Source organism: Lissotriton vulgaris, chromosome 2_2 (genome assembly GCF_964263255.1).
Source record: "Lissotriton vulgaris chromosome 2_2, aLisVul1.2, whole genome shotgun sequence".
Lineage (NCBI taxonomy): Eukaryota > Metazoa > Chordata > Amphibia > Caudata > Salamandridae > Lissotriton > Lissotriton vulgaris.
The window spans coordinates 206,668,182-206,680,319 of NC_141688.1; the positions used below are offsets into that span (position 1 = coordinate 206,668,182).

Below are 12,138 nucleotides of genomic sequence, written 5' to 3' on the forward strand. Positions count from 1 at the left end.
ATTCCTTTTTGGTGAAGGACATTCACTAGAACTTTTCAAGTATCCCATATACTCTGATGTAAGAGAGTGAAGACTGCAGTCAAGAGTTCACATGTGTCTACTGTTTTGCTTTATGGTCTGTCTCCAGAGGGAACGTATAAAAGAAATAAAAAGCCACATGTTTCTAACTCAGTCCTTGTCTCCTTGGTATCCTTTCCCCTGTGCCACACATTTATGGCATTAAACTCATCTGTTTGAACAATTTGTAAACTGATGTCACAGTCCAATTCTGTTCTGTACCTTTAGGAACCTTATCTCTTACTACCTTTTGCGAACGTACATTTTGTTGGAGTTCATTGATTCTCTCTTTCCCTATTTTTCTACCTTAGAACTTTCCTACTTGTGTGCTCAGAATTGATAAAAAGATGGGTTTGACCCCTCTTCATTGCTGTAATCTAGTTTTCTGGACCTTGCTGATTTTTGTGCTTCTCGTAAATTGAACTGTGATCACCGGTTTCCTGGGGTACCAGGGTAGTCATGGGGTCTTGGGCTACAACTGCATCAGTTAGCGGAGTTCATCACAGTTGTCCTGGGGCCACAGTACTATTTGACTCCAAACTGGATAGCCAAGTACTCCTTCCAGCACTTGACTAGCTCATTGTAGCGAGATAGAGCAGTCCAATGATTATTCAAGGAGATGAGATGGGTTAGAAACTTGGAATACAGGTTACAGAGTGATATTAATCAGAGGTGTACTTTATAAAAGAAAAGTACATTAGTACATGAAGATATACCGCGCATACACCAGGAACAGTGCACTGGATCCGAAGACTTGGTCTACAACTACCCTTGATGACAGAGGAGGAACAGTTTGCCTATTGGAGTTTGCTTAGATCTATGCCTACCCTAAAACTTGAAAAGCTTCTCTATAGTCCACTGACGGACCTTATCATTTTACAAATAATGTGCCCCAATCTATGTTCCTCTTTTGCCATGTCTGAAGCCACCTCATACAGATAGGTCTGTACTGTTAATGCACATTTCAATAATGTTTTCTTTTGTCGGTCTTCATTTCCGCATTTGTAGGATGAAGTCATAAATTCGCTGGGAAATGCAATGGTAAGGAAACTCTCCCATAATTTTAGGTGGATCTTATAGAGCAAACTTAGAATAATCAGGATGACTTTCAGGACTGCACAAATGCATCTTGATGAACGAATAGATTCTTGAAGCAATTTAAACTAATGACTATTCCAGGCACTAAAATGTTTCTATACTTTGTAAAATATACTGTTATTGCTGTAAAAAACAGATACGCTTATCATATTGCTTCACAAAAATAAGAGTCTAATCAACCCAAATTACAAGAAAGGTGAGAGAAAACCTACTCAAATAAATTAATACTTTATTTGTTCATTAGAGTGCCACTAAAGGGTTATGGCTTGTTATAACTGTACAACTGTAATGTAACATGTATCCAATGAATGCTTCCCAAACATACACCATGCTATTTTCTTTAATGCAAGGCACATATCGCAGGATTTTCCAGGTTATCTTTAAAATTTTTAAGAAACTTGGAAGCCAGTTCATCATCAACCACACGCCCATCGCTTGACAGCGTGACTCTCATGAGCTGATGTGGTTGTAGTTTTGGGTTCCCCTCTTCATCTTCTCCCAGCCGGAGTTCAGATCGGGACGTTCCCACAGCCAATATACAAGCCTGGGGCGGATTTATCACGGCAACAAACTCACAGATGCCAAACATTCCCAGATTCGAGATGCTGGAGAGAGAGACATAAAGAACAGCATTGAATTATTAGAGATTTTAGACTTTAAAACAGGATGGGATGACCACTTGCTCAAGGTCAGCACTCTCCCTAGCAGCCTCGCCTGCACGCCGCGCGTCTGACTGCTCCTGACTGCCTCCCAGTTACAGGTTCGAGCCAGCAGTCTGCCCGGCGGTAACTACTCCTGCCATCCTGCACTCCCTGTAATTGTCTTGCTTCCTTTCCTGTGCACCATATTGTGTGTGCATTAATTTTTACATTTTAAATTGTATTTCTGGCATTGTGCACCCCTTTTCTTCAGGCATCTTCAGTGTTGTCCGCGCTTTTCCCGCCGCTGCTGCCCCTGTTGCCCCTCCCACCGATCCAGCCCGCAGCTGCCCCCTTCCTACTACCGCCCCCTCCCCTTCTTATGGTGACCGCTGCGCGGTCGCGCCTAAGGCAAGCCCGTCTGTGCCCATCCGTGCCTGGATTGCGCCCAGCACCAGAACCCCTGGCCCCCACGAACACCACCACAACACCTGACACTGCTAAGATGCCAGCACCCTCCACGCACTCAACACTGGTCGAACACACTCCTGCTTCCAGGCCGCCCGAAGGACCCATCTCCTGCTGGAACTGCAGCTTCACCAGCAACAGACCCGAATCCACCCACCAGGACAGGACGCAACCACCTCAGATGCATACTCCTAAACACCTGCTCCGCACACACGCAAACACGCCATGGAACTCTGGGACCTGCTCGACACTTCCTCCCCGGACATCGCTTTCCTGACCAAGACCTGGATGAACGACTACCCGGCTCCTGATATCGCCATAGCCATCCCGGACGTCTACAAGATCACGAGCAGAGACCGCACCAACGGAGTAGGAGGTGGCTCAACACCTGCACTTCCAGATCCACACTAATCCCACCACCACCCTCAGAGGAACTCTGTTATACAGGCCTCCCGGACCCCGGGCACAGTTTTGCGATACCATTGCCGACTTTGTCAGCACGCACACTCTCACGTCCACAGACTACATCCTCTTCGGGACCTGAACTTCCACCTCGAGAAAAATGACACCAACTCCACCACCCTGCTTGACAACCTCACCAACCTCAGACTCAAACAGCTCGTCACGACTCCCACCCACTCTGCCAGACACACGCTTGATCCCATTTTCTCCGCAAGCCCCCACGTCTCCTACAACCAAACCACAGAACTTCAATGGACCGATCATCGCTGCGTCCACTTCTCCTTCAAGAAGCCCACCACGCACCACGCGCCCAACAGATCCCCCGCTGCTGCTGGAGCAAAATCACCGAAGACCAGCTACACACCACTCTCGCCCGTAGCCCACCCTCAGACCCCACCGACCCCGACGCCACCGCCAGCAGCCTCAGACACTGGATCGAAGACTGCGCCAACACCCTCGCCCCAATCAAGAATCCCTCCGACAGCCGCACGAACAAGACTGGCAGCTGGTTTACCGCGAACCTCCAGACCTCCAAGCAAAACTGCCGAAAGCTGGAAAAAAGCGGCGCCACGAGCAAACACCAGAGAACCAAACAGCCCACAAGAACATGATACGCCAGCATCATCACCTCATCAGAATCGCCAAATAGGCCTCCTTCAAGGACCGCTTCGACAACAAAGCACACAACAGCAGAGAGCTCTTCAACCTTGTGAAGGATCTCTCCAACCCCAACACCAACAACATCCCACCGTCACGAGACCTGTGCGAATCCCTGACCTCCTTCTTCCACTGCAAAATCGCAGACATCCACGACAGCTTCGACAACCAAGCCTCCTCCACAGCCAGCGACACCTCAGGCCCCTCAGCCACCGCCCACGGCGACCCCCTCCTCACCTGGACCAAGATCAACGACAACACCATCAAAATCATGAGCACCATCAACGCCGGCTCCCAATCAGACCCGTGCCCCCACCACATCTTCAACAAAGTCAGCACCACCATCGCACCCCACCTCCGCAAAGCCTTCAACATCTACTTCGAGACCGCGACCTTCCCGGAGAGCTGGAAGCATGCCAAGATCAACTCCCTGTCAAGAAGCTTAATGCAGACCCCAGGGACCTCATGAACTTCCGGACCATCTCCCTGCTCCCGTTCCCGGAGAAGGTCATTGAGAAAACGCTCAACAAACAGCTGACCCGCTACCTCGAGGAGTACAACATCCTAGACCCATCACAGTACGGGTTCCGCAGCAACTACAACACCGAGACGGCTCTCATCGCCGCCACCGATGACATAAGGGCCCTGCTGGACAACGGCGAGACCGCGGCCCTCATCCTCCTGGTCCTGTCATCTGCCTTCTACACTGTCTGCGACCGCACCATACGCACCAGCCTCCAGGACGCAGGAATCCGAGGCAAAGCTCTGGACTGGATCACCTTCTTCCTCTCCGGCAGAACACAGAGCGTCCGCCTCCCTCTCTTCCGATCCGAAGCCACCAAGATCATCTGTGGCGTACCCCAAGGATCCTCCCTCAGGCCAACGCTGTTTAACATATACATGGCTCTACTCGCCCATGTCCCCAGACTGCACGACCTCAACATCATCTCCTACGCCGACGACACACAACTGATCCTCTCACTCACCAAGGACCCTGTCACCGACAAAACCTACCTCCACGAAAGTATGAAAGCCATCGCCTAATGGATGAAGAACAGCCGTCTGAAGCTAAACTCGTACAAAACGGAGGTCCTCATCCTCGGCTCCTCACCTTCAGCCTGGGAGGACTCATGGTGGTTGACCGGTCTGGGAGCTGCTCCAACACCCACAGACCACGCCCACAACCTGGGATTCATCCTCAACTCTACACTCTTCATCACCAAGCAAGTTAACGCCATCTCATCCTCCTGCTTCAACAACCTCAGCATGCTCCGAAAGATCTACAACTGGATCCCCACCAACACTAGAAGAATGGTCACCCAGGCCCTCGTCCGCAGCAGACTGGACTATGGAAACGACCTCTACACGTGTGCCCCAGCCAAACTACTGAAACGACTGCAACGCATACAGAACGCCTTTTGCCGCCTGATCCTCGACATCCCACATCACACCTCACCTAAGAGACCTGCACTGGCTCCCCGTCAACAAGAGGATCATCTTCAAGCTCCCAACCCACGCACATAAAGCCCTCAACACAGATCCAGCATAATTCAACAGATGGCTCACCTTCTACACCCCGAACTGTCAGCTCCACTCCGCCGACCTGGCCCTCGCTACCGTCCCCCGTATCAGGAGAACGACCACTGGTGGCAGATCATTCTCCCACCTCGCCGCCAAGTCCTGGAACACCTTCCCCATCCTCCTACGGCAGACCAAAGACCTACTAACCTTCAGGAGGCTATTCAAAACCGGGCTGTTCGAGCAGTAGCAGCACCCCCCTCCCCAGCGCCTTGAGACCCTCACGGGTGAGTAGCGCGCTTTACAAATGTCCAGATTGATTGATTGAAACAATTCTACGGGAACTGCGCATTACTATTTACCATCACTAAACAGTATGGCATGAACAATTTCTTAATTTCTTTTGCATTTAATACCAACTATGCTTCTTCTTCAGACTCACTGTCAACATGCACTTCGATCCTTAGTGCCTCTCTTGACTTAGTGGGGCAAGAGTGTGGAGGGAAATTTAGTAGTATCATGTACACATGTTTTAAAGAATGAACGTCTCATGTAGCAAATATCTTCACTAAACACTTTACTTATAAACAAAGCAGCGTATATACCATGCCAACCGTCCGCTTCGATGATTCCCAATACAAGGCATGCTGCCATACAGCCAAGCAGATCAGACAAGCTTAGAATTTTGACCAAAATGTAGTTGCTTGTTAACCAAAGACATATGCATTTCTAGTATCAATTGTAGGGAATGTATTAGTTGTTGCCAGAACCACTTGGTTGAACCCTTCCTCCACATATTAATCTTAAAGAAAAAGACAGCTGTGTCAGTACCCCGTTCAGAGGGCCATGGGGCAAGCAGGGACTACTGGGCTCAACCGTGGGGATTAATTCCTTTTACTTCTCATGACCTAGAGCCAACCAACTATGGACCCTAAGCAACTGGGCCAACTATTCCTTTTGCACTTGAATCTCAGTGGTAGTGTGGGTCGAGCAGTCCAGGGCTTCTCAGGAGAGACGTAGACACAGGAGGGTGAACACAGGCCCATGACTCAAAATACACTCAGCAGTAGCAATAAATGATTGTCCAGTCAAATACTGGCTTTCATAAAAACAGTAGTATTCATCTAAAAACACAAAGTAAACCATGACATTCACAAACAATACACAGTCCCCGAAGGTCAAGGCTCTAGTGTTTTATCGGCGGTCCCTAAGTCACACTCCTTACTTTCTAGCGGTAATGGTTATTCCCCATTCACTATAGGTGACTAAATTAACCCCATCAGTAGTCAGAGTCTTAGGAGTCCCACTACAACTCTTTCTTATCACCAAAAGTGTTACAGTACTGAAACTGGCTGACTGCAAGCTCCCCTTTTTCCATCTGGCCTGACAATCAGTCTTACCTGCACCAGCAAGACAGTAGTATCAGGAGACTGGCGCCTGTGAGTGTGCCGAGTTTGTGGCTGCTGAAGTAGCAGCGGCTACCTCTGGTAAGTATTTCACACACATGGCCCGGGAAGGCTTTGGTCTGGTTTTCTCAAGTTCTTAACATGGCCTTGAAGTGCGGCAGCATCCAGAGGGTTCGCGATGGTACTCTGCTGCTTTGTTACCCAAGTTCCTCCCCACTGGTGATAGTGGTTGGGGGGAAATGCTCCTGGTGCTGGTCTACGGTCACAACCTCAGATCACACTCTCAGCCTGGTCCTAGTGGCCATCTTTGGCATACGGGTCACCGCTCCTCGTTTGTGCATTGGACTACGGCCTGATGGGCACAGCGGATCCACCTGTGATACGGGGCTGCCGACTAGGTACCTCCAGACAGACAATGACCCGTTCAGTGCAGCATCCATCTCCTCATACCTCCTTACGGGTATCACCAGGATCACCCTCTGCACCTTGCATGGTCTAAAGCTCTTCTCTCCCTTATAGGGCACACTGGTCTTGGCAAGCAGGGAGGGACTGGTGCCTAAAAGCTAGGTGATCTTGGATTCTCTGGATGTTTTGTCTTCGCACAGCCGGGGGATCTAAAAGCCCTTGGTCCCCTGTACTGGTCCCAAGGAGAAGACTTGCGGAGCATCTCCTCCTCTCCCAGTCTAACTGGCTGCTTGACAATTGACAGTTTTGGGGGGTTGAGCTCCTTTTCTCATGGTCCATTTCCAGACACCAAATGTGATTTAATCTGTGTCTTTGAAGTTTATGTTGATGTCTGATTCCTTTTAAACTGCCCTCTCCTCTGCCCTGCCTTTCCTCCCACTCCTGCTCCGTCACAGCAGGAGTGACTCAAAATCTGGTAGCCACACAACGCAGAGGAGAGGAGTGACTAAAGGGTTATTCCTGGTTGTCAGCCTTAGTGATGTGTATCTAAAGGTTACCGAAGGGCCTCAGCCCTAATCTTTATGATTCTCTTAAGATCCCATCTCCTTCCTGAGTGGTGCCCAGGACCCTTCCCAGTGCCTAGCCTCTGACCCAAAGAGCACCCTTTGAAGTGTTCTGAAAGTCAGGCCCTCCCTTTCCTCCAGTGTGTCCCACCCAGTTTACAGCAATGCATCAATAAAACATCTGGGGAGGTTCCTCTATCACCTCTCCTTATGTTTCACCATGCAGCCGTTGGTCTCCCAAAATGGAGCCCAGATACTTCCATGTATTGTGTCATTCACAAGCGCACATACACTCAGCACATTCATATAGCGTACACACACACTGCACATCACTACATCTGTCATGTATTGTACCATTCATTCATTATATATGTGCCCAGCACATGCTTATAATATAGATGCACAACACAGTACTGCATTTTCCCTGAACTGTACCTCTCACAGGCACACATACACCCAGCACATGTGCACCACAAACCCACTGCCCAGCACCCCACTCCAACCTGATATAGGCCAGAGGTGAGTCAAGCCCACAGTAGAGGTTCTTTAAATGGATAAGCCTGTTGGTCTCACACCATTGACACAGTTAAAGAGCACCTGTTCACTCTTACTGATCAGTGCACAGTATGCTGCCACCACATCACTTGTAATGCATAACTCTAGGTGTAGGCGGTAGCCTTCTACCATTATTAGGGTAGCACTTTGGGCACCCCACATGATCCAAAAACACCACAATTCCTTAGACAGGCCTATGTTATGGCACACACCCATGATCTGTGGACGCCCATGACAACAAAAATCAGCATTCTGGATCTAGACAACATTCCAGTTGGGACACTCAGGGCAGGGGGGGGCACGTCCATTCCCAAGAGGGACTTTTCCGTCCCAACAAGCAAATGTACAACTTTTTCAGAAGTATAATAAGCTGACTCATACTGTTGCATTGGTCTACAGGGAGCCTAGAAACCAGAAGCAGCCCTAAACGCGGTCAGTCCTTCTCTGGCAAGAATGGGGGTTATATGTACACATGGGGGTTATATGTACACACAGTCAGAATAAAGCTACCTTTTTGCGATTAGTTATTTATTGACCTAACCATGAGGTTTCCTAAATCAAGTGGGTTTAATTGAAATAAAATAGCTTTTACCTGAAAGAGCCCCCTTGGTATTCTTCTGGTAACAGTTTCCCATCTCTGGCTTTCTTTGCAAGGGCCTGAAGAAGAAAAGTCATAGTTTTTTTTATCTCAAAAGTTTAGAGCAATATTAAAAGCACTACTTAGTGCGAGCCACGCAGGTGGAATAGTGACTTGCAACATTTACAACAAGATTCAATGACATTAACTTGCATAAATGCATTACATCCTGGAAACACTGTAGCCAATGTGTAAATCAAGGAAGAAAGAGAAGAAAGAAAAAAAAGAAGGCCCTCACAGCAAGCTAGAAAGCTGTCGGAGCAGTAGACCAGGAAAAGATAACATGAGAATAGAGGTTATGTGGAGTTGGTGTGTGTCTGTGGAGTGTGGGAGTAGGATTTTTGGGGGGGGGGGGGGGGGGGTCGCAGAAATTGGTCTGGAGTGTCTCATATATTGCTCATGTGCCTACGGGTGTCGACCAAATTGTGATACGATCTGGGAGCACCTCGAATGTAGGTAATCTAAGCCCACCGTGTGTGAATCGCAATCAGATTGGCAGATTTCCACTCGACCAAGATGAGCTTTGTATTGATTGTTAGCAAGAGTATCATCTACGTGAAGCTGGGGGATATGGGCGCATCTAGAGTACCCAAGATAATTGTTGGCAAATCTAGAACAGGGCGTATTTTGAGTATGGAAACCTGGAGGAAAACTTTTTCCTAGAGAGGTGTAAAGAGCTTACAGTTAAAGAAGGTGTTTCGAGTATCTCTATTAATTTCTTTTCAGTTCCAGTGGACACCGCGTGTTATGCTACATGCTGAAATGCTCTGTCTGCACTTGTTTTTAGCCTCGCTTGTAGAGCTTCATGTAAAATGAAATTTTAACTACACTTACAGCTTGGTGCTTTTAAAATCATTTCTGCTGCTGCCTTTTGTCCTGTGTTGTGCCGCTCTACCTCCCAGTCCACCGCGGGTCTCTGTCCCGTTTGAGTGGAGGAAGCTTCAGTAGCGTTCTAGTTCCATTCCCACTACCGGGCTGGTGGCCTGAGAGGGCGGAGCTTCGACCGTGTATTTTAACAGATGAGATTTCCCACACGCAGAGGACATGCGCAGCGGGGAAGGCGTGCCAAAGGCAAGTCCATCTGAGCCCGTCCGCACCCAACAGGGACCAGGGGGCATACATTATGCCCCTTTTATAACTTATTCTGCACCTACCCTGAAATCACTGCAGGGGCCCTGGCCCATCTGCCCAAGTGTTACAACTAAATTTGATGCACTAGGTCTCTTGGCTTCCGGGGCTCTGTATTCTGAAAACCTACTTAATGTCCCTGACCAAGAGCTGATCTCTACTGAACCTTGCCAGCTACCTTTGATCAGTGGCATAGACCATGTACTGGAGGGGTTATCAGTGTACTACTTGAACACTCGTTCATTGGTGAAACACCAACTTGAGATCTTCTACCTATCAGACACCTATAAACCTGATATTCTCCTTCTTTCTGAGACCTGGCTGACGGCTGACACTGCCCCTGACATCCTTGCTGTGATCCTGGGCAATTATTACATCCTTCAGGCAGATAGAGCCGCGGGTAAAGCAGGAGGCGGTGTTGCAGCCATAGTTCTCCAGAAACACAAACTTCTAACATTAGTCTAATTTTTGGCCGGATGATCAACGAGAAAGTCCCTGTTCCATTGAATTCACTGAATTCCTAGTAGGAATGATTTGTCCCAGCATATTAAGGTAGCCACCCATGACAAAGGGCATATCTTAGACCAGTTTTGGACGGCCAATCTGGAAATTTCCCATCTACAGATCCTCCCATGTACATGGTCCGATCATTGCTTGGTTACTTTTGTTATTCCTAATGTTCGTCCACATAGCGTCCCTTTGCCGGGTAATTTTATGGCCAGGAATTGGAACCGAGACGATATTAATGAATTATGTTTGTTACTTACAGCCTCAGCCCCTGTTGCTTAAGAGGAGTACCCTAATACTGAAGCGGAAAACATTAATAAAAGGTTGACCTCGGTAAGAGATAAAATAATACCATTGACGAAAGTCAGAACAAAGCGGCCTCACGATGCCCAACGCTGGTTTTCGGCAGATCTGAAGGTTAAGAAATTTGCCCTAAGGAAAGCTGAATGCATATGGCGACGTGATTATAATCCTGATTTAAAGATCACTTTTGTGTCCTTATTAAAAGACTACAAAACAACTATTCTTCAAACGAAGGCAGAATATTTCTCTGCTAAAATATTAGCCTCTACTAATAAAACCAGAGACATTTTCTCTATAGTGGATGAACTTTCAAAGCTAGATCGAGTCCTTGTCAAATCTGTTCCATCGCAATCTCTAAGTGACTCTCTCAATACTTTTTTTTTTTGAGAAAATAGTTACCATCAAAGCTAGAATGCCGAAATCCTCCACCCCTCTGGCCTCTTCTTACTCTTGTATGAATCTGGCATATTTAGACCAAATTCCTTTAATTATCAGAGAAGGCTTCCATGCCCTACTTAAAAAAGTGGGATCAGGCTCACCTATGGATATCTGCCCTCTCCCCATTTGGTAGGATATCTTTCTACACTGCCCAAACCCTCCTCTACTCCTTCTCAACAATTCCCTTGCTCAAGGGATTATTCCTAATTTATTTAAGATGGCGGAGGTTGTTCCCATTCTTAAAAAACCCAGTTTGGATTCTTTAGCACCTAGCAGTTATCGTCCTATTTCTTTGCTGCCTTATCTGAGTAAGGTTTTAGAAACTCATGTTGCCACCTGTCTTAGCTCTTTTGTAGAGCAATCCCATTACCTGGATTCTCATCAGGCTGATTTGAGACCAGAACACTCTACTGAATCCGTGATTTTTGGCAGTTATGGATGAGTTGAGAAGGGGAGCCGATCAGGGCTCTACCCAGGCCCTGGTACTTCTTAATCTATCGGCTGCCTTGACACGGTCGATCATCTTCTTTTGATCGCCTGTGTCGGCTGCGCTGGAATTTAGGGTATGTCCCTGAAATATCACCTCATTTCTTAGTAACTCAATCAGTGCGTCTTGCTAGTTTTAGGGCAGAGCAGACAGAATTGACTTGTGGGGTCCTGCAGGGCTCCTCTCTTTCACCTCTACTTTTCAACCTGTATGTCCTCCCCTTATTTCTGGCTTTGCGTAAAAGAGGTTGTGGTCTTCAATTACGCTGACGATCTTCAGCTGATTTTTAACACTGACACCTCTGTATCTTCTGTGTCTAGCTTCCAATCTACTATGAATTTCATTAGTGATTGGATGAACACTAACCAGCTTAAGTTAAACACAGACAAAACTAAGCTGATTTTGACAGGTGGTTTGGCCAACCCTTGGAAATTCAACTTTTGGCCTCCACCATTAGGGAGCCCCTCTCCCAGTCAGCTCGGTAAAAAATCTGGGAATCGTTATCAGTAATGATTTAACCATGAACGCCCAGCTCAGTTCAGTGGTCTCTGCATGTTTATTCCATCTCCGAAGAATTCAGAAAATTTGCCGATTTTTGTCCACTGCGGCATTGACCCACGTAGTGCTTGCTTTAGTTATCTCTCGCATTGATCATGCAAATTCCCTGTACACTGGTATTTCAGCTTACCAGTTACATAGGCTGCAATTGGTTCAGAATCAGGCAGCTAAGCTTATTTTTGGTCAACCTAAGCACCAATGCATAAGCCCACTATTGAAAAGCCTTCATTGGCTTCCTACACCCCAACAATGC

The 12,138-nt window shown here is 47.6% G+C and overlaps 1 protein-coding gene across 2 annotated transcripts in view; it reads right to left on the reverse strand.

Moving 5' to 3' along the window:
* Window positions 1-1,367: 1,367 nt before the first annotated feature.
* PDHX (pyruvate dehydrogenase complex component X) overlaps window positions 1,368-12,138 on the reverse strand; it is a 798,051-nt gene continuing 787,280 nt past the window's right edge. For both annotated transcript variants that reach the window (XM_086959546.1, XM_086959547.1), the window contains exons 10-11: window positions 8,420-8,484; window positions 1,368-1,760 (exon numbers count right to left, since the gene is read on the reverse strand). In XM_086959546.1, the coding sequence (XP_086815672.1) occupies window positions 1,496-1,760; window positions 8,420-8,484 (330 nt within the window). In that variant the 3' untranslated portion in view covers window positions 1,368-1,495. The remainder of the gene's footprint in view (window positions 1,761-8,419; window positions 8,485-12,138) is intronic.